The 22,244-nt window shown below is 48.3% G+C and overlaps 2 protein-coding genes and 1 long non-coding RNA gene across 7 annotated transcripts; all 3 read right to left on the bottom strand.

Moving 5' to 3' along the window:
* Nucleotides 1-118: 118 nt before the first annotated feature.
* kansl3 (KAT8 regulatory NSL complex subunit 3) lies at nt 119-7,651 on the bottom strand. Of its 4 annotated transcripts, XM_037258332.1 has the most exons (23): nt 7,464-7,651; nt 6,999-7,029; nt 6,345-6,619; nt 6,091-6,261; nt 5,924-6,014; nt 5,522-5,707; nt 5,304-5,432; nt 5,110-5,226; nt 4,946-5,044; nt 4,757-4,828; nt 4,604-4,678; nt 4,360-4,517; nt 4,233-4,296; nt 3,958-4,146; nt 3,725-3,878; nt 3,350-3,427; nt 2,683-2,856; nt 2,499-2,586; nt 2,169-2,296; nt 1,766-1,872; nt 1,504-1,684; nt 893-993; nt 119-302 (listed from the first exon to the last, which is right to left on the bottom strand). In XM_037258332.1, the coding sequence occupies exons 2-23, from the start codon at nt 6,999-7,001 to the stop codon at nt 300-302; spliced, it is 2,643 nt and encodes an 880-aa protein (XP_037114227.1). In that variant the 5' UTR covers nt 7,002-7,029; nt 7,464-7,651; the 3' UTR covers nt 119-299. The 4 variants fall into 4 exon arrangements, with proteins under 4 accessions (XP_037114227.1, XP_037114228.1, XP_037114230.1 ...); XM_037258333.1 differs by lacking the exon at nt 6,999-7,029; XM_037258335.1 differs by lacking the exon at nt 3,350-3,427 and having other exon boundaries at nt 7,464-7,650.
* Nucleotides 7,652-8,193: 542 nt separating this feature from the next.
* On the bottom strand, nt 8,194-20,435 carry LOC119127012 (calmodulin-regulated spectrin-associated protein 1-B-like). 2 transcript variants are annotated; one of them, XM_037258672.1, is made up of 19 exons: nt 20,092-20,435; nt 19,286-19,449; nt 17,011-17,273; nt 16,441-16,602; nt 16,067-16,147; nt 15,818-15,850; nt 14,735-14,876; nt 14,526-14,665; nt 14,372-14,468; nt 14,144-14,267; nt 13,844-13,926; nt 13,673-13,757; nt 11,303-13,574; nt 10,991-11,127; nt 10,693-10,910; nt 10,208-10,310; nt 10,018-10,130; nt 9,829-9,947; nt 8,194-9,617 (listed from the first exon to the last, which is right to left on the bottom strand). In XM_037258672.1, exons 2-19 carry the CDS (start codon nt 19,446-19,448, stop codon nt 9,321-9,323), a joined length of 4,632 nt encoding a protein of 1,543 aa, XP_037114567.1. In that variant the 5' UTR covers nt 19,449; nt 20,092-20,435; the 3' UTR covers nt 8,194-9,320. The 2 variants fall into 2 exon arrangements, with proteins under 2 accessions (XP_037114567.1, XP_037114568.1); XM_037258673.1 differs by lacking the exon at nt 15,818-15,850.
* Nucleotides 20,436-21,897: 1,462 nt separating this feature from the next.
* On the bottom strand, nt 21,898-22,229 carry LOC119127044. The gene is made up of 2 exons (XR_005098747.1): nt 22,188-22,229; nt 21,898-22,118 (listed from the first exon to the last, which is right to left on the bottom strand). It is a non-coding gene; the product is annotated as an uncharacterized LOC119127044 (long non-coding RNA).
* Nucleotides 22,230-22,244: the final 15 nt, after the last annotated feature.

Below are 22,244 nucleotides of genomic sequence, written 5' to 3'. Positions count from 1 at the left end.
ACAAATTGGGGCCGGGGTGGAGATCAGGATTTCTACTGAGCAGCAAAAATAAGATATGATTTTAAATATGAGCAGTCAATGTATGGTAGAGTCTTCCATAAACATATCTTTGAAAATGTCTGTCTTATCACGAGATGCAAATATGCTCCTGCTTTCACATGAAAATTAATTTGCCATTCATGTCCACTTGTATAGTTATGATGTTCCGAGAAGCTCAAGTGAAGTTATTTGTCGATGGAGCAACGCTGGTAGGGGCCCCTCAAGTATCTTGCTCCCATTTGGCTCTGGGGGCCACTTGATCACTGGAAGGGAAGGAAAAAAGAAAAAACAGCAGACATGAATTGAAATCATCAAATATAATGCAGCAATACTGTGGCCATTTTCAAATGTTCTTTGTTTTAAAAGCAAATTAAAAAGTAGTATTCAGGTGCCTACATTCCAAAATGGTCCATGTGCAGCATGAGCAGAAAAGCCCCACTCAAGTTGGATTTATATTTAGAAATAAACGGTGAAGCAAATGTTCTCCATCCATACTGAAAAAGTTTTTGTTTTTTTTTAATATCCGCATCATTCAAATAGCTTTTGACGAACAGCTTGCAACATCCAATTTAGACGAGCTCAGATAAGATTTAGCTGAAGCCATTATTTCACTTATCATGTCGTCGCCTCATAATTGCAGTGCGGTGAAACAATGGGAAAAGAGCCACTACATTAGCACTTATCTGGATCTTCTAAGGCACACATTTTCTTCTCGCCAGTGGAAAAAAATCGCAACTTTCCCTCACATAGTCAGGGCCGGAAAGCGGTAGCCGAAAGGGAGTAGCTTGCTCGCCCGCCCGCCCGCCCGGGTCTCGTCATCTCCACGACCTCAAATTCCAAAAGGGAGACTCACCTGAGAGTCGCTACTGTTGTGAGCAGGCGTCAGCTCAGCCGCTCGGCTTGCAGGCTGCGCTCCTCGAAGCATCACCGTTATGGATGTGGGGGCTTTCTGCCCTAATGACAACACACACAAACAATAAAAAACACTCAGCACGAAATGCAAGGGATATTCTCATGTGGCCAGAGGAGGACATGAGTGCTCTTACTGTTCCATGCAAGTCAAAGTGACAACCAAATGAGAATGACAGCAAAATGTGGTTGGAACTGACGACGAGGGGGGGGGGGGGGGGGGGGGGGCGGAAAACAGAAGCATTTAAGAGCCAGTATGATACCAGTTTTTATTGCAACAGGGATGGCGGATGTGTCATGTCAATACATCTATGACAGCAAGCGAGTCTTTCACACACCAAAAATAGATGACCAACTTGATACACAAAGATTTTCTCTCATACAAAACAAACAGCGCCAAGTGAAGGGCCTGACTTTTTGAAATGTGTCAGCAGTACAAATTGTATTGTACTGCTTCATCTGTCCCCGGATGCTGTCCTGGTCATCCGAGCTGCCCCTCTCACACAAGCATCCTCGCTCAGCGCGGCCGTCGCCCTTTGACACTTCGAGACATACCGGCTGTCTGGTTGGTGATGTGGGCCAAGCCTGGTAAACCGCTGGCAAGCTTGGCCAGTCCGCCATTCGTGAGCAGTTGGTGGATGGCGTTGCTTTTGGCCACGGGCACCGCACGGAGCAGAGTGCCGCTATTGGTGACGGCGGCGCTCAGGACCTGACCCTGCGGCTTGCCGCAGAATGCCTGGAGAAAAAGCAGACACTGCTGCTGATAATAATTATTTTTTTTTTTTATATTGTGTACTTTGTACATTTGCTTTCATACCCGTGTGCTTCCAGCGCAGGCTTCGGCAGACGGCAAGCTAGGTGCTTTGGTGACGATCTCCTGAAGACTGAAACTTAGGCCTTGCAGCAAACTGCTGGCGGAAGATGCTGCACACACACGCACGCACACACACACATGCACACGCACACAAAGATCTTGATGTATCTTGAAAAAGTAGCCCCGTCCCAACCCATACGGCAGGAAACCTCCAACTGGGTGGACGCACGCACGCACGCACGCACCACATGTCCAAAGCGGTAAATTCAGGACAAGTGACAAACAGCGACGGGGTGATCGATGAGATTTGCTCTCACACGGAGATTGATGTCGCTCGCTCCAAAATGGCGGTGACGAGGCACGATTAAGCGTTAGGGGGACTGGTGGGGCACAAAGGCAAAGATACCTTGGGCAGTTGCCGGAGCCTGCACCTGGATTGGTACGGACGACCCTGACACCATGCAAGGCTGCACGCTGTTGAAGGGGCTGGAGCCTGGGGACAGGGCACCAGACACCTCTGAGAGACTAGCGGACCTGTAGTGACACACAGAACCACCAGTCCACTCAAGAGCCACCTCACAAAGTGCTCTGTGGTCAGAACCCTCGGCTTGCAACAGCCCCTTTGCACCAGGCAAGCTTTTTTGTGTGCGTGTATGACCAAGTGGGAACGGGGCACGGGTGTCGGGAGGGCTTTAGAACTCGATTGATTCTTATGGAGCCAGGTAGACTAGCTTACCGCTGGCCGGTGAGAAGTCCAGAGAGCTCCACTGCTCCGGCCACAGTCTGACCCATTGTCACCGCTAGAGGCTTCGCAGAACTGCTCACTGCGCAAAGACAACAGCCAATCATGAAATTCTAGAGCCGACCGAGCTAGCCTGGACTCCAAAAAGGTTGGGAAACAGCGATTTGTCCATTTCTACCTTCCTGTACGGCTGCGCTGAGGGTGGACCCGGCCGACTCGCTTTGGGAAACAAGCGTGACCTTGATCTTGGCCCGCTTGGAGGCTTTGTTCGGGGTGGGGCTCGGGGTTAGCCGCCTCTTGCCGCGAGCTCTCAGTTCATCTCGGTCCAACGCCTCCATCTGATCACTTGTCACTGTAGAACGAGCATTGTATGCGTATGAAAATGAAGTCACCAGAATGTACACCGAGGAGTCAAAATGGAACCAAACCAAATTTGCAAAAGGAATGGAGATTTTTATTCATTTTTTTAAATCCATCCATCCATCCATCCATCCATCCATCCATCCATCCATCCATCCATCCATCCATCTATCTTCGTGAGGTTGTTGGGAAGGCAGGCAGCACTGATGTAGAAAAATCACAAGTGGCCTTTTTAAGTATCACACATATTATACATAATGATTCGAAAACGTGAAACGATTATACACTGTGCACTATTATAATTGTAACTTAATATCTGAATGAAGTTAGCAATATCAGTTAGTCATGAGTTGATTTTCCCTGACATGTTCTTGTCTTTGTGGGAAACAAGAGGCCCATACGAGGGCAGCGGAAGAAGCCGAGGAGAAAAAGTGGGGGGGAGAAAAACAGAGAGGACAGAGAAAGGAGGAGGGCTAGCCACTTACCAAAAATACAAGGAGGAGTACCAGAAGGAAGGTTTTTCCTCACAAGCATGTTTTGTTTCATAAAAGCAGCAAACTGAGCTGTGAATGAATTGGGAGAAGGAAGCCAGAGAGGAAGGTTGAAGAAAAGGAGACAAGAGTATTTCAGTCACGTTCCATCTTGCCCCATCAAGATGTTGTGACGTGAACAATAGTCATCTACAAATCGCGTCTTCCGTCGCTCGTTGCTTCGACAAAGCCTGTTCCCGCAGCTCTGTCGTGCTTTTTTTTTTTCTTTCCAGATGTCTACCCTACGTTGTACGCTTATATGAGGAACTTGATTTAAAGTGAGAGCAGATGTGTGAGAATGCTCCTCCTCACTGCGCTCTCTCCGCTCACCTTGAGCCTGCTTGTGTGACAGCACTGTGCCGGAGCGTTGCATGTGAGTCTTGAGGAGCTGCGTGGCTGTGATCAGACTGGACTTCTGCGCTGGGGACAGACTGGTCTTGGGTTTGGGGCTTGACGTGGGACTGCTGCAGACGCTGGACAGATCCTGTAGAACGCAAGCGAAACAACTTCCACAATGAGCTTTCTGAAAATCCTCAGCGCTTGGGTGACTGTCATCGACTGACCTCTGAACCTGACGGAGAGATAGGGAGTCTAAGCGCGGGGGAGGAAGGCCGTCCTCTCTCCATGTCAAAAGCGAACTCTCGCCGAGTCCTCTTTTTCTTCTCGGTGTCGAGGTCCCTCGTTTCGCCCGAGCCGTGGCCGTGGCTCTCTGCCCGTGTGAGGACACCGGACAGGAAGTCGGCAATCTCATCCTGCCGACCAGTCAAACGACAACAAAACCATTGGCGATGTGGCTTCGCGTGGCCGCGGAAAGCACAAAATGATTTGGAGGGCCGACCTGAATGCAGCGGTCGACCATCGTCTGCGTCAATCCCTCTGATTTCATTTTTGTAGAACTGATCCTGTCAAGAGAAAAGCCACTGTCAACATATTTGGAAGACGTGATGATGTCAGACACGACTCACCTGACGTTATCATCGGCCCCTCCCACCACCACCATGCTGTTATCAGTCCTCAGTTTCTCTCGAAATTCCTCCATCCCTTCGACGGTGGACTGCAGAGCGTTCTGACCCACCACGAACAAGACGGGGGTCTTCATCTCCAGCAGTGGGTCATCCACATCCTGCGAGTCACACACGTCAGTGACTATAAGCAATGAACAGGGAAGAAGAAAAAAAAAAAAAGGGAATCGATTCCGTCAATGCGCACCCCTCTAGGACCGTTGACTGTAAGCAGGGGGAAGCCCAGACAAATGACAGCTGTCAGGTACTCCATGAGCGAAACCTGCCGAGAAGTCGCCATTAAAACAACCCCAAAAAAATAAATAAGCCACTCCAACTTTGGAAATCTGCAAACGCTTACATGACAAGCTATGAGAGCGCCAGCATTCCAACCAACCAAGATGATGGGTTTGTGAGGGAAGTGCCTGCGAACCTGAAAGTGGGGAAGGCACAATGGACATCAGAAAATGACACTACTTTTCCTACTCTTCTTCAGCACAAATAGAAACATAATAATAATAATAAAAGGGAAAAAGACAACGCCCTCTACCTCAATGACCTTTGCTCGAACAGTTCCCATCATGTGCTCCAGACACTGAGCGATGCCGATATTGGCGCCACTGCTGACATGCGTGTGTATGGGGATGACCTAGCAAGACAGAAAACAGCTGCTATCGGCACCGTTTGGAAAGACAACGGATATGTACTCGGCACCTTGCCAAAACAGGAGAGCTGCGACTGCCAGAATCTCATTCGTCGTGATGTCGGCACGGCTGGATTGCTTGGGCTCGACGGCGCCAGTAGGATGAGGGGCGATCCGGGGAGTTTGCTCTGAAACATTAATCAAGCAGTGTACTTTGTTTGCCATATTGCACTATACAATATTTTTAATGGCCGTTGAGTTGTACCGGTTTATTCTGCGACAGAACCCCAACGGCCGGGTCCCACGGACGCTTCAGCAGCAGCGATAGGGCCTCGGCGCTGGGAGAACCCGTCTTGGCCGCCGGAAGCAACATTCTGTCAATCAGCGACGGCAGCTGCCCGGAGAAAAATCAAAAATGACACGTCGGTCGGAACAAAGCCCGTAGCGGAGAGCCGCGTGATCCATCGTTCGACGCAAAGCAACCTTGCTTTTGAGAGTCTGCAAAACATCCAAGTAGGCAGCCAGCAAGGTGAGACTCAGCGATTCAATCAGAGTGGTGTGCAACCACTGCGTCAGCTTGGTCTCCCAGTTGACACTGGCCAAGGCGTGCCGCACCTTTCTGGCACATTTGTCCACAGCTATCCTGCGTAGGATTGGCTCATTGGATGCCTTTTGAGGGATGAGAGTAGCATATGAAAATGTGTCAAACTGACCCATGATTGAAAAAAAGAAAACCCACAACAAATGGATACTGAAAAGATCCACAGGGTTTGCATAAAACTTTCAAGTGTCCCTAATGTAGTGTCTGTTCAACATAGGTCTCAAATGCATTGCGGCTCAATCTGATCATAAACCATAGAAACAAACTAAACAAGCACAACTTACATTTTCATTGGCCAAGCGGGCTAATCTTTCAGCCTGAAGCGCTTTTAAGACTTTATTAAACAATTTGGTCTGAGTGATGGACCACATAGTCCTGAAAGAACAATGACAAGATCATAAAAACACACATTGCAATAGAGAAACTCCCCCTAAGCGGTTGGTTGTCTTACTTGTTTATATGTTCCTCCCAGTCATCTGGAGGAGGGGGACTTTCCGCAACGGTGCGAGCAAACAAGACGTGTCGCTCGCACTCCTTCATCACGCTCTGAGCTTTGTGGTTATCATACAGAGGGACCGGTGTGGGTGTGACCGTCTCAACATCGATTACGGCTTCTGAATCTCTGCAATAGAAGAAGAAATCAATCGCGGTGGAGGTTCTCCGCAGCCTTTGTGAATAATCATTAACCGGTTAAAAACAACTCACGGTGAGACTTCTGGCTGGCGCCGAGGGGTGACAAACAGCGTCCTTGTGGGCCGTGCGCTGCTAGCGTCTGGGTGAGCATTCCACGGTTTGGCGTAGCTGTGATCGAGGCACACCAAGTCCACCTCTCGATCGTGCGCCGACAGCTGAAAGAGCAAGGATGTCCCCATTTTCCGCGCCGAGATCTGGTAGTCCTTATCCCCGCCCCGGTGCATCTTCCTCCAGGGCCCAGACGGACCCTGGGAAGGCCTCCACAACCTCTTGGACTTGACGCACAGCTAAAGGAGAGTGACAACGCAGAAAGCACTTTAGAGAGGAGTCTTTGGTTTGCTAGGTTCCCCACACATGATGTTTTGAGGTGACAAACACTGCCTTAATCAATGCATTTTAAGCAGCCTGGCATCACAAAACGGGATGCTCAGGTCCTAGGGCTGTTGATTAATCGATGATTGATTCTTTGTCTGAAAGGTTGCAAAGTGGTATAAAGTTCCCCCAAAATCCAGGCACCTTTCCAATGTCGAAAATCAAGAGAAATTTTGCAAATATTTTACACAGCCAAGGATCCTTCACTTACAAAGCAAAGCCCAATTATCATTATTTATTACATTAACATGGGAAAGGAAGATAAATCATTTTTACAATAATGACCGTACTTACCATCAGTTATCTGTGAACGCGCTGACGTTGTCTGAATATACATAAATACCTCAATATTATAAGGCAATAAAGTACTGAAACAGTAGCTGTGTATCAGAGTACGCCACACAAATATATTTAAATAGAATTCTTCTTCTTTCTGTAATACAATTGGTTGTCTACAATAGAGGAGCAGAGTCGCTGGGGAACAATTTTACGTTTGGAAGCAACAATCATTAAAACTCCATCCTCAGAAGCTTTGCAGGTGCTTTGTCTTCTTGTCTGAGGACCATCCACGACCCGCATTAAGACACAATTCCAATGAGAGGTTTAGCGGACACTTTTAAGGTTACGCGCATCGTAAGGCGGCTACTCAACAGTCAAAAACGGCCATAAAGACGTGAGTGACTTGTGGGTGGGCTACACTAGCATGCTAAAGTTAGCATAGCGAACTAAAGGCTAAAAGAAGCGGTTAACGTCGCTCACCTTTGCCTCTAACGATCCATTTATGGTCGCAATCGTTCAAAGTCTTCTTGCGTGCCCAACTAATACGAACATGTACATATTTAGGCGTAACTAATATGCGTTACAAAAGGAACACAGGCAGTACGCGTTAGCTTGCTTTCTTTTTTGTTGTGTGGGCTGTTGCCAGACTCATGCGCCACAGTCCTCCTGGAGGCTTCGTTGACTATGGCGGCTGGTTTGTGACGGAACTGGCAACCCGGGTTATGGCGCGTAAGGTCTTCCGCAAAACTAGGACTGGAGTATAGTCCAGTGGAGTGGAGTTTGTTCACCCGTTCAATCTGGACAACACTTGGTTAAGAGTTGCGGTTGTAAATAAAATGGAGTAGATTTGAAATCTTATTTGCATCTTTTAACGTGACGAATGAATACAAAATGTGTATCCATTTTACACCCATCCCATTGTTTGTAGCACTCACTTGAATAATGGATGAGCTGTAGCCGATCCCATCTGACTGAGCAAGGAGGTTACAGGCGGTGGCAGTCAAGCTGCGTTGACCAGTTGAGGGAGGGAGAGAAGTTTTGCTTCTGCAACAAGATTATGAGAAGACAACCAAAAAGGCAAGGATGGGGAACCTTTTCAGTCACGTCCGAAGCCAATACTAAATTATTTTCAGACTGATGTGGCGCACTGTAGGCTCCACACCCTTGCTACAAAGCGTGTGTGACAAAAGCAAATGGACAAAACAAGCCATGAGAATAAAAATAAAAATGTGATTTTAATCCAATTTCAACATGCTAAGTGTATCAAAATAAATAGATGGCAAAAAGGATACAACTCAAATAGCGGGATGAAAATAAAAGGAGACCAGTGTAACACAAACGGTGACCCCATGCCCATACAATCCATTTTGATAACACGCTAACGACAAACACTTGCAGTAGTACGAGACCTCTTGGCCTCTCGAGTGTTTCATACAAAAGTAAAGTGCTGGTGATGGTTTGCCGTTGAGTGAAGAAGCACTTTTAGAGACAGACGAGACCACGTGGCGGTGTGCGTCAACCCTTGGAGGAATGTTCTTTAATGGCGGCGCTCGGCGGTTTACATTGCGTGATGCGTTCCTATGATTGTGTTTGTGTGTGTGTGTCTGCGTGTGTGCACCTTTTTGTCTGTGTGGCCCGGTGGAGAGCCGACACAACTACGCTCTACACATCAGAGATCTGTTGTGATGAAAACACGCACATCAGCTCAAACTTGACAGCACGCCACCTGGAGGAAAAGAAGCCCACAACCAAAATAAACCCCTCCTTAAAAAAAAAAAAAGCATTATGTCTGCACCAAAGATCGGTTATTTCCCTTATTAGACTTCCCTTACTAAAAAAAAGGGATGCTTGGATAAATACAAGTAATTAAAATTCCCGCTGTTGATGTCTTTCCTTTGCTATACACACGTACACCACCAGCGCGCATTTTAAAAGGCGGTTTGATCGCTTGACAAGAAGTGCCACGACGTGTTCAAGGCCAAACAAATCCTGCTAACAAAACTAACGAGCAGTTTTGCTTTGAGTACTTTCTGCTGGGATGGGAAGTACCATCATAATTCCATGAGACAGGAAGATCTTGTCCAATTCAATTCTCTTCAGTGTGGTGGCAAAGCTGATAAATATGGAGTAGTGTAAGCCACGCATGCGCCTGAACGCATCACACGAGAAGCCAACCCAGGAAATGTCTGTCTTGTTCGGCAAGCAACTTGTCCTGCGGGCTCTTCTCAATAAAACCTTGCACGCCGGCAAGCATTGAATGTGGGAAACAAAGCAAGATGGCGCTAGATGATTTGGGGTGTGGTACGGGGGTGGGGATGCTCAATGGATCTCCTGCTGCTATTTGCCGCTTTTCTTGGACGCCGCGCTCCTCTTGGCCTGCCACAGGTGGTTGTGGATGGTCAGAGCGTCCACGCTGACCGACACGGTCTTGGCGGGGATGACGGTGAACTGCTTGCGGTCCGAGTTGTACTTGTACAGCTTGTCGATCATCTTCTTACTGATGCTCTTGGGCCCCGTGCCCGTAAGCTTGTGGATCTCCTCCGTGTCCGGGAAGTAGGAGTAAAGCGCCCGGAACTGGCAGCCGCCGTCGCGGAATAGGATCATCATGTGATTGGACTCGCACTTCTCCAGCTCCTGCGGGAGAGCTCGGTTAGAAAGAACGCAACACAACAGCAGGCACTGACATTGCGTGTGTAAGTCCTCCTCAGCAGTAGTGGGCGCTATACTTTGGCAATTTGACACATTGTATTTGCTGACCATTTTTTCTGCAATTTTTTGTTACATCAAATTCAGCGCATACATCTTGACTTTAAGTCGTATAAAAACGAGAAAGAAGTGAACTGACCTCAAGTATCTGATTCTTCTGCGGCTCGTTGACTTTTCCGGCCAGACAGCAGTGCGAGATGGCGTTGTGAATGATTGGCTTGTTGGATTTGGCGCTGGGCTCCTTGAAAAGTTTCGGGCCTGAGCGAAGACGTTTGAGAAGAATGATCAACCTATGAGAAAGAGTGGCTAGAGAATAGTATCGACTCACCGGTGTACTCAGCCAAGGATGCGATGGAAGACGCGGTGGAGCCGTTGTCCCAGTCCCTTTCGGCAGCCCGGCTGTGGTTGCGACTTCCCGGGAACGACTCCACGGAGTCGCAGCTAAAACATACGACGACTGTAGCGTGACGACGCCAACGGAGGCGGAAATGTAACTAAGGTGGAGCCAGCCGTCTTACCGTTGGGAGCCCGCACCCCCGGAGTTGACGCTGTCAGCCTCGTTGGTGGCAGCGGAGGCCAGCGACAGACTGGATCCGGACTGGGCTGTGCTCAGGTTGTCGGCTGTGAGAGAAAACACACATTTCAGCTTTGGGGCTGACTTTGACCATGTGACCCCAAATGAATAGAAATGAGATAAAGACGAGTACTTTTCGCATGCTTGTCTAAAAGGATTCAACTTAAATGTTGACACTCAGATATAAGCCTGTTTAAAAAGTCTTCTTGTAAAGAAAAAGAAAGAGGCGGTGGAAACAATTCGGTTCCGAGCTCAGATGGAAAGAATCCAGTTAAGTCAGTTTGGATGGCATGCCTAATAAGGTACAATGTGATCGATAAATAAATAATGATGTAATACACAAGACACGCCGCCAGAGGTCAGTGTGGCGTTTGGTGAACCGCCAAGAGGACGACAAAGAGAATGTGGTGAAACATGAGCCGGTCTCACGTGTGGAAGAAGAGCACTTGGAGACGTTGTCGCTGGACGACTCCTCCCTGAGAATGGTCTTGGGTCTGTGTTTCTGTTTGGGTTTGGGAGTCTTGGGCTTGACCAGACCTTGCTCCTCAATGATCTCCTGCTGCTTCCTCCGCAGGTATTCCTGCTTGATCAGCTCCCGTCGCGTCTTCTCGTCCTCCTTCCGCAGGCGATCCTCCTCAGCCTTCCGCCTGGTGTTGATTAAGCACATATGGGCGGGCGGGCGGCCGTTAGTTGGGCCGAGGCCGATAGCGATGCCGAGGAATTTTACCTGGCCTCGTCGCGCTTCAGCTCCGACTCGGCTTCCAGCTGCTGCTTGCGGAGACGGGCCTCCTCCGCTTTCTTTTGCTGCTTCAGCAAGAACGCCGCTCGCTTCTTGGCGAGCTCGTCCTCTGCTTTCTGCTCATCCTGGAACGTTGCAACAGAATGAGGCCATTAAATCACAGATGCACTGCATGAACTGCAGTGAATAAAATGAAGAAAAAAAAATGTGTTCACTTCAAACACTTTTGGTCGTTCTCTACTCATATTTTTGTTTAATCCAGACGTTTCACTTTTTGCATTCACTCAGGCAGGCAAATACCTTGAAGAAGAAGCCCATAACAGACTTCTGCTCTCCATCCCCATCGTCAGTTGTTCCGTCAGCCGCCTCTTCCCCCTCGAGGTCCTTCAGCCCTGACATATCCACCTCGATCAGGTGACCTTTGGCGCGCTGGGCTTCGTCCGATGTCACGTTCTCTTTGCCCGAGCTGTCCGAGGAGTTGAGTTGCGCGTCTCTCAAGGTGCTGGACATGCAGTTGTCGAAGGACACTTCGGGAGGAGACAAAGCATTCAGGTCCACTCTGGTGGGCAGTCGCACGTTGGCATCGTCGTGAAGCTTGAACGCGGCGCTCCGAGCGTGGCTGGAGGTGGTTTTGTGGGTGGGCTCTCCCGCCGGAGGGTTCCTGGGGCTGTGCGGCTCGGGATGCTCGTTCCTGGGGGACCTGCCCCCGGCCGATTGCCTCGGGTGCGTGTGTGTCTCTGGCCCGCCGTGGGAGAAGGTCTTGGCGGCGTGCCGGCTTTGCTCTTTGCTGACCTTCAGCTCCGTCGGCTTGGATCTGGAGCTCCGGCCTGAGCTCAGCTTGGGGGGTTTCCTCGTGGGGGCGGCGCCGGCGAGGTGTTCCACAAAGTGTAAAGCGTCTCCGGCTCTCGCGTCGCTGTTTTTGTCGGTGGCGGCGGGCGGCGGCTGAGGAGGAGCACCTGGCGGGGACAGTACATTCTGCTTCATCATCATTTCCTGCTGAAGCGACAGTTGCATCATCTGCTGCTGGATGCTGCCGATGGCTTCGTGCAGCAGCTCAATGGAGCGGTTGCACTCGTTGAGGTCCAACTCTTCTTCTTGGTAAAAGCTGCCATTGTTTCCCTTCTTGTCTGCTCCTAAGGCACCCGAGGGGCTGCCGGGCTCTTTGTCCCCTCGCAGGGCATCAACGCACATATCGTCTTTCGCCGCCGACGTCACTTTCACGGCAACCGGCTCGTCTTTGGAGGGGTCGGCTTTGAGCGGATTGGGCAACGTGGCGCCCTTGCCACCGCCGCCCTTCTTCACTATATGCAGGAACGCAGCCTTGCCCAGCTTCTGCCTCTGGCGGGCTGACAGAACTTCCATCTTCTTCTTTTGATGCTCGATGGCGCGGCGCTTCTCCTCCAGCTGCATGCGGAGCTGGATCATTTCCGACGCCAGGACGGTGGCGCCGCCGCCGCCGTCGCGATTGCAACCTCCCAGGGGTGACGAGGGACTCTGGTCTCTTTTGAATCTCCAAGAAGACGGCAGGGGCCCGCTGCACTCGGAGCCGTCCGGCGTGGTCCTTTGCGAGCTGGAGGCACTGGAGCGGAGGTCGTGGTTGCTGCCGAAGCGCTGCTGTTGGGCTTTACGCTCGGCGAAAGAGGTCATGCGCACGCTTCCGCTGGCCACGCTGCTGGCCTGCGAGTAAACGCTAAGGCAGGGGCTGGAGCGACCGCTGCAGCCATTCATGTCTTTGTCCTCGTGCTCCTTGACATTCATGTCCTCCTGGAGTTTGGCGGATTCTTCTTCATCGTCCCCATTAAAGCTTTTCCTCGGCCAAGCGAGCTCTTTGGCCGTAACAGCCTCATCCAAATCCTCATCCTCTTCGTCCAGGTCTTGGAGGTCGGCGTCGAGGCTCGGGGGGCAAGGCTTGGGCTCATCGGAATCCGAATGCAGGTAGAACCCTGCACCGGGCTCTTTCGTCGAGGGGTCCGCACCGCTGGTGGCGATGTGTCTGAAACCCGCCTGAGCCTGATGAGGCTCGTCCGAGAAGTCGGGCTCGTCGGCCGAGGCGTTAAACGTTTTGTTGAGGCTGAGGGCGGCTTTCTTGTGTACTGCGGGAGAAGATCCATCTCCCCTGCGTGAAAAGCCCCTTCCCGAGGACCGGGGCACCTCTCCACTCTCCTCCTCCTTGTTCAGGCATACAGACTTCTCTTTGGCCGGTTTCAGCGCAGCAGGCATCAGCGGTTCGAGGTAAAACCCATCGGCGGCAGGTTTGGACTTTGACTCCGGTTCCACTGCGGCCGACGCTTGGCTTCCTTCAGGTTGTCTGGAGACGGCCGCAACCTCGGTCCTGGCCACCGCCAGAGATTCTTCTTCGTAATCCAGGTTGACTTTCCCCAAGAGGCCGTGACCGTTGACCCTGCGCATCTGGGCTAGCGTGGCCTGGTGTTTGGGCGTGACGTTGAGGACGTTGGACGCGAGGCTGTCTTTACTTATGGAGCGGGCGAGGCTGACGCTGTCGCCAGAAGCAACATCCGCATCGCTGTCCGCGGCCGATTGGCACGCAAATGGGCTCAGCGTGGACACTGGCCTGCGGAGGGAAAAGAAGAGTTTTCATGAACACCATCACAAAGACATGTCCATTCCAAACAACTGATACTGAGAAACTCGATAATTCTTTTTCTTTACCGCTGCCTCTTGTCGGGCCAAGCGGCAACAGAACCTCGGGCCTGTCGATCCATCTGGCTCAAGGAGTTGGAGCGGTTCCTCAGACCTTAAAAGGAAAATAACATTGATTTGAAATGTTACAAAGTGCATTCCGGACGGAGCTCAGCAGTTGCTGTAAGGCGATGCTTTTACCAGCACCGTCGTCTCCTTGAGGCTTCTGTTGCCTCTGGCGCAAAGGCAAGAGTGGATGGGAAGGACTAAAGGATGGCCCACGACTGAAAGAAAAAAAAAATCAAAGAACAAAGTATAATCAAGGATGAGGAGCCCAAAGTGCTGAATCGAAACAAAAAGAAATCAGATGACTTCAGACTCATGAAAAAAGCACATAGTGCACAATCTTGATCCAGGGAGGTCGGTACGCAAACTTCACCAGCCATGGGAACCTCACCGCCTGCGCTCATTCAAGCCGACTCAAATCCTGATGCGGTTTACCTGCTACCGAGTTCAGGGCCGCCCTGGTTTTCCGACATGCCGGGACTGGCCAGGAAGCTGCGCTTGGTGGCGTTGGAGATGGGCACTGACGGACGAGAACTCTTTGGCTGAGCAACGGCTCGAGCTACAGGAATGGACAAGAACACAAGTCAGTTGTTGACGCTCATTAGTAAAGTTCAAAGTCAAGGTTTCTTTTGATGATCATTGATCCTATCCAAAATCACGTACCATCTTTCGACTCTTGCAGATCCCTGGGCAGGACAAATTCCGGCTTGACAGTCTCAAACCACCAGAAGAGTTCAGCGATGAAAACCATCACGTTGTGCTGCGTAGAGAAGCGGTGATTACCCACGGCGGCCATTTTCAATCCGAGCCGTTCTACCTTGAGCACAGGAGGCGAGTAGAGGATGTCTTCGGTCGTCAGATAGAAACTTTTACTCAGATACTCATTGGCAAACTCTCGGAGCAGTTGGATGTTGTACAGGCTATCGGCCACGGAGGGAACTTCCTTCAGGCAAATGTCTGATCAGGCGGGAAAAGAGGAAAATTAAAAAAAAATAAAAGACACAAATTGTTAATGTCGCCAAATACCTTCCAGCTTCATGAGGTCCGAGCAGTAGAAGTGGACAACGGTGAGCAACGCAGCTCCGTCACAGACATCTCTCATCAAATCTTCCAGCAGCGGGAAGAAGGGAAGATGGCGGCCAGACGCGTGCTCCCGACGATAGCGTACCTGAACACAAGACGGCCAAAAACCAATCAGAGACAAATAGATATGACGCAGAGCATATCGGTTGCGCTGGGAAGCACAGCTGACCCAGGCAAAGCACGTTTGACTCAAGGATCTTTGATGCCTTTCAAACATCCAACCAAGGTAGAGCACAAGTTGTGTAGCGATAGAAACGGAAATACCACGATGCGGTTAAATGCATCCGTTTAGGGAGAACCCCGAAGAAAGCAATTTGCTGATGGTGGGATGGAGGTGTTAAAGCAGCCAATAACAAAGAGCCAGAGGGAAGGAAGGAAGGAAGCCTTTGGTCAGTCAAAGGAGGCGGAACGGGGGCAGATCAAGAGTCTATTGATGGAAAACGAGTGACCCAATTTGCATGTGTTTGGCTCAGCATGCAGCGAGACTGCACTTTTTGGATACAAAGAGCAGAAACGAGGAATTTCTAGCCGACCGGTTATCGTTGTAAATACGCACGTTGACATGCTGGGTGGAAAGACAAAAGCGCCGACATTAGCTTTGCTTCAATATTGGAATCAAAGCAGTTGGGTGATTTGGAGCGGGCACTTTTTCAATCGCATAGATGTGTCAGAGTAGAGGAATTATGATCAGGGAGAAAAAAAAAAGAAAGAATGTGAGCAGAAAAGTGAGAGCAAGTCAATGTGGCGGCCAGGGTGCACTGCAAAGAAAAAGAGATGTGCCAGCAACGACTTTCATCTGACTTTACTGAAGCAAATACAAGACGACAAACATCAACAGGGTTTGTATAATACATGTTGATTTTATTTTTTTTTAAAGGGAAGAATAAGGAAGTTTTATTAGCTCGGGACCACCTTGGCTAAAAAGCAGCATAGAGTGAGCTTGAACAAGCCTCGGTGAGGTGTGCGCACACATCAACACAAAACTATGCGTGCATGGGGAAGGGGGGGGGGGGACTTCCAACTTACAGGGACAAGCTTCCAATACCATTTGGAGGGAGACTATCCAGTTTGCAAGGATAAGAGAAGGAGAGGAAGGTATAGATGGGGAACAGGAGCAGAGATATTAATAGGTCAGAGGTATTAGACACAAGACTGGATGGTGCTGGCTGCATCCAATTTGAACAGAGAAACACAGGAAAGGGTCAGAGGTCACACAAGCAAAGTTGAGGAGCCACAAAACGAGCCCCCCTCCCCAATTCAGAAGACCTCATTTACCTTTTGGTGACTGGGAGACTCCAGAAGGTGGTGTTTGACTTTGTGCTCCTTTTCGCAAATTTCCCTCATTTTCGTGTTTACCTGCACACATTGGAAATTGTTGGGATTGTTTTGTCCGGGCATTTTTTTGGAACAGCCGATGATATCTGCCCATTATGCTCATGACACATCACAAAAACAGTTTCATCGATCTGATTTAACAAGTGGCTCATAAATGAAGCTATGGTACAGTTCCCTGACAGATTTTGTTGGTTTTTTTCATACTCAGATGTCCAAACAGGTGATGTGTATTCTTTATTCTACACCTGTTTAGAACCTCCGCTTGGATCCAGGAACAAGCCCGCTCGCGTGTGCTTACGCAGACATGTTTCTACCTTATTGATCCAGAAGACCATGGCATCCTCCAAGTCAAAGGGAAGCTCCTTGGAGGGATGGAAGGTGGAGAAGCGCTCCACAGAAGCTACGACTTTCTCAATGCTGATCATCTCCACCGTGTAGGCCATCATCAGGGCATCAATCATGGGGATGTGGGCGCTCTGAAAGAAGACGAGAGGAGCCCATCGGAAATTGCAGAAGGCTTACAAGTATCGAAAAGAGCTGACAGAAGGGACTGTACGCGGGAGAAGCTCAGCTCAGCTCAGCTCGGTTCCTATTAAAATGCTTGGTGGAGTCAGCAAAGTGGGAGCGCTGATTTTCCATCCCCTCGCTGGGCTTTGTGTCTGGCCGTGCGGAGTGTTACATCATGCCGCGAGCAGGAAAAGCAGACCAACATCGGTTTCCATGGTAACAAACGGGAAGGAAGAGCACTGAAAGCTGGCGGTCAACGTGGAACCACCGCAGACTAACTTGATCTTGTTCCGACACACAAACTACTTTCGAGTTAAGGTACATAAGACAGCACTGGAAATGTCCCTCCTTCACACGAGCACTTTGTCCCCACTCACCATTTTAATGGGCAAACCAGCCAGGTCCTCCTCCGAAACTGCCGCGTCATCGCTCTCCACGACATAAATGCCCTTCCTTTCCAGAGACTGGATGACGGAGCGGTGCGACTGGAGGGACGCGGCCTGCTCCGTCTTGAGGATGAGGGCGCAGACGCGACAGTAAAGCTCGCAGGACAGCAGCAAGCGGATGACGGGGGGCTTGATGTGTTCCTGGTCGTACTGGTCCGTGTAGAAGGGATCCCGCAAATCCTCTGGTATATGATCTAGAATTAGCAGACAAAAGTTACTCGGCGCAAACATTTGCTAGGGAAAGTTGAAACATAGAGCTCCAGAAATTTAAAAAAAAAAAATCCTTGACACGAGAATCCATTCTGTGGATGTGAAGTCACACAAAATCCAGACATGGCAACCTTATAAGGAGCTGGAACAAAGCACTGGACTTGGCGATGCCAAAACCAAACGGTTCAATTAAACAGGGAAGCTCAAAATAGATTTGGGGAAAAGCCTTTATAAAATCCTGTTTTGCAATAGAACAGTGGAGGGAGAAATTAACTTGTTCCACCAAATCTGCTTTCACACCAAGTGTGTGTGTGTGTGTGTGTGTGTGTGTGTGTGTCAGCAGAACGACAAGAGCGGAGTGTGTGCGAGGTGTTCCGTTCCGACGGGGAAAGCGGCTGTCAGCCGGCTCGCATTCAACTAAACGAAATGCCGATTTACCATCCAGCTAAAAATCTAACGAGGAACCCAAAGAGCTGTGCATCTTTTTCAATGAAACAAATGCGGACTGCTGTATCGAAGCATCACTTTGGCTAATGAAACCCGGCAATCAATTTTTTTTTTTAATGTCAATTAACAGTCAGGAGCTTTTTGGAAGATTTGTTCCCTATCCACCAAACACTTTGGTTTGATTCCACAGACAAAGAAAACGTGTACTCTCCCCATTCTAATCCCACTAGGACGACGCTGGGCTGCGGCCGCTAAGTGGGATGGGGCGGGCGGAGTGTGATCTCAGCTACATTAGCGTTAGCCAACCGTATTAAATAGCACAAGCAGGGCGGAAGGCTTTGAGTGCGACAGGTGCACGCCGCGCTTGACACCATGTCGGGCTGTCCGCCACTCAGGCTTGGGAGCAGCTGTGCGGCCACACAACACGAGTACACAAACACCGCCGACATACTGGCACGACCTCCAGCATCGTCGTCGCCACTAAATTCTGCGTTTTTTGCTGAACGAGATGCCGCTCAGCTGTGTCAAGAAAACGACCGGCATGTCATGGTAACTACTAACTAATGACATTAAGAAACGCCACATGAGCCACCGCGTCAAAGTAAACGGAGCCTTGTGCATTCGGTTCCCAAAGGAGACCAGGCTCCTAAAGCGCCAAGGGGTCCCGTAGGCTTTTGTGCTCCATCTGAACACAATCACCGTCTGTCTGCATCATTAGCCACGGGCCGCAGTTTGCACACTCAAAAGAGACGCTAATTGATGGCGAGAGGAACAGACGCCTACCTTCGAGAGGGAAATTAAAAAAATAATCTATAGGGTGCCTTCTATAATCCGACTTGGTACACTTACAGTGTAACTCTGAGTGCCATTAAGAATTGAAAGTATTCTTGGAGTGGAACAATGTCGATACAGTGAGATGTTAATCCTGCAACTTTGCTCCCTGTTGTTGATTGAAAAAATCTGCCAAGCACTCAAGTTGGTTAATGTGTTATGTCAGTAACGGCTCAGGAAAAGTATGCCAAGTCATTCTCACAAAAGGCCTCTTTTCCATTATTACTGCAATGTAGGTGACGATAAGCTAATAGGCAGGCTGGAAGAGAAAATTGTGTTGAGGCGGCAACTGTTTTGTGTTCAAGGGACAAACAGGATGGTGGAGCAGCTCCATTTGCACAAAGATAGATTTTTTCCCCTCCAATTTAATTACCTCGTATTAAAGTCCAACTGTTATGTAATCCTTAACCCGATTTCGATGAAATTCCACAAGTCTGAAAATGGCACTGCCAACCAGGCAGTGTATGTTTAAGAAGGAATTGTCATTTGCTCAAGTGCGTAAATACTTCCTTCTTACCTTGGACTCTTGATGTCAATGTTTCACCCGAGAACATATTCTGCAGTGAAAATGAGCTCAGCCTGTGTTTGTTCTATTAAAGTACAACTTTTAACCAACCCATGACGACAGACTGACATGTCACTGGTGAAAAATAAAAGTGACAACACAATCCACATGCCAATTACATTTTGTTATATGGCTGGAAAATGAATGACTCACCGATGCCGTAGGATTTAGCAAATAGCCACCGCAGGTTGGCCGCTATTTTGGCTCTGGCAGAGTCATACATTTCCATGGGGATGACATCCATGGAGCCTTCTGCAGACCCAGTCAAGTCCACTTTCCTCCTGGTACCGTCCCCCGTACACAAATCAGCAGCCATCTTTTGGGAGGACAACAAACATACTGGTTATTTGAAACATAATCATAATGTGTTTTACTTGTCAGTGCAGTTTCAATGATCTAACCGTGAATAATGTTACAGTGTTATTTAATAAACCCTCAGGGTTACTATAAGTTAATAATTGGTCATGATGCTGATCCGAGAGCTTTTTTTTTTTTTTAGATGAGGGCAGTATACTTTCGGGAAAATGAAACATTGCTGCAAAGTTTCAAGTTTACGAATCTACTTGTAAATAGTATAGGACAGAAAACGCTGTGATGCAGTGCAGCGTTTCTTGAGGCACACTGTTTCTAATTGAGGACATATTCGGATCGTCCCTCCCGCAAATGTCTTCCCAAGTTGCATTACCTGTAGCGTAAAGCCAAGCCAGCCATGAACGGCCCAACGCTAGCGTGGACCAGCAGACTGTCATTGCTACCGAATTCATTCAAATATACTTGGAGTCATTTGTGGTTACGTGAATTCTGAAACATGGATGTGGATTTTAGAGGGACGATACAGCAATTAGCCAGCAGCCTTCTTGGGAAAAGCAAGCGTGCATCATATGCTAATGCTAACTACAACGCTGGCTTGTTGGCGTGTATTCTCTTTTTTTTTTTTTTTTAATGTTCGCCCGTTTTACCTTCAATGTAGAGATCCAAGTCACCCTTCGGTCCAACCGGGGTTAATAATCAACCGAGAACCCGCCTTGCTTTCCAGTGGGCCGCTGCGTAGAAAAGTCTCCGCCGCCTGCAGCACATCGTAGCCGCCAGCTAATGGTGCTAACAGGGGAGGCGAGTCAGGATGGTCTCCCAGCAACAACACCCCATTCGCGGTGAAAATGAACGCGTAAAGCAGGGGAAATAAAGGGGCGATTGTTCGAAATCTAGCTTTGCGGTAAACGACAAAGCATGCTAGGCAATTTGTATTCACACAACTTGAAGCACGAGCAGTAAGCAGGAGGGCGTTCCACACTTGGAGTAAGAAAAGAAATGGAAAAAAAAAAAAAAAAGTGTTACCATAATAGCTATTGCGCATGCGTGATTACAACACCGACTGGACACGATCATTCCAATTAGGTTCATTTATGCGCTTGTATTCACGTGAAATGAAAACGCATAACTTCATTTTGTCATTGTGGAGTGTTTTGTTGATCAAATCAAAATAAATGAATTTTTAATACGGACGATCTTTGTCAGAACTAGATAATATTGCTGTCACACCAGAGAGGAAAAGAAAATCTCAACATCACGTTATAACATTCTGCATAATTAAAGTCATCATCTTTCAACGTACATTTTACACAGAGCAATACTGACACCTAGTGGATTTTAATAGACTAGATACAGATCAAGTCAAAATATCTCTAATTACTAGGGGTGTAAATCGCGGGTTTTGACACGATACGATATCATATCGATACAAAGACTCTCGATACGAAATTTGCCGATATCTTAAAGCCTGCTGTGATTCATTCACGATACATCACGATATAGTGTACCACGATCGATATTTTTATTATTATTATTTTTTTAAATAAAAAATATAGAACAATATCCTGATTTATAACAATTCGTACGCAAAATCAACAAGGTACTGCAAACTCTTTATTTAGGAAATTACAAGAGTATTGTAGTATACAAAGTGCTTATTTTAACACTGAACTTGATCAAATTCCTATATTTTTTCTCATATAAGTAAAGAAAAATGAAAATTCTTTCTTTTTTTGTAATACCATTAACTTTAAAGTGCATTACTGAACTATTTATTTACAATAATTTTAATTGTCCGTTGAGCCATCTTTTCTTTGGAATCCAAAGTGCTTCCAAACGAATGACTTGAAGCCCAAAGGGGAGCGAATTTCCTCGTCTTCTTGGACAGACACTAGCCATAGCACCAGCCCGCCCAGGAGCCGCGTAGTTGTCGGCTCCCCTTTCACGTGCCTGCTCTGCTCTGCTCACAACACAACACGCCGCGTACTGCTCCCGGAAAGAGGAAGCAAGCAACAATGAACTGGATTTCAAAATAAAGTCGCGTCTAATGTCCGAGGTCAAACACGGCGATATAAATCGATGTTTACGTTTAGCATCGATGCCAATAAATCGTAGAGCATTATATCGATTAATCGATGTGTATCGATGAATCGTTACACCGCTACTTATTACACATTAACCCAGCACCAGCTCTTACACTAAGTAGTGTGTTTATATTTGGGGGGGGCATTAACCTTGGATTTTGTTTTTTTCCCTAAACTTCCAGTCAATGACACTGGGTTCGGAGCAAACAAACAAAAAATAAGCAAGGTTACCTGAAGACCACCATATGGGTGGTCTCTTTTGCACAAAGTTAATTCTGCACAAGACTTCTGTGAATACAGGTACAAGGTTTGTCACAAAAGGTCCAGGGACTACAAACCGCAATTCCAAATTAGGCAAAATATACAAAGCCACAAAATCTGCTGCATTTTTATTCATTTCCATGACCTTGCGAAAATACATCACATCTGCTTCTTCCATGCAAAATGATTGTATTACATGTATGAGCCATTTTTTTTTTATCGTTTATCATTCAATAGATGGGTCATCTCTCCTATGAACGCTGTATTTACTACATGTCGCTTTGTCGAACACAGATACGCAGTCATCAGGGAACTCTCTGGGAACGGTAAACCTGCAAATCAACATACAACACGCGCTCAACAACATCAAGCTCTGCACACATAAAAACACTCGAGTTTACCGAGCCTGTTAGTTTGTTTTCTTCAAATGATCCTGCTCCGAGAACGACGGGTCACAG

This window comes from Syngnathus acus, chromosome 9, assembly GCF_901709675.1.
Source record: "Syngnathus acus chromosome 9, fSynAcu1.2, whole genome shotgun sequence".
Classification (NCBI taxonomy): Eukaryota; Metazoa; Chordata; class Actinopteri; order Syngnathiformes; family Syngnathidae; genus Syngnathus; species Syngnathus acus.
The sequence above is the reverse complement of the archived record's forward strand: the minus strand, read 5'-3'. Positions and strand labels throughout refer to the sequence as shown.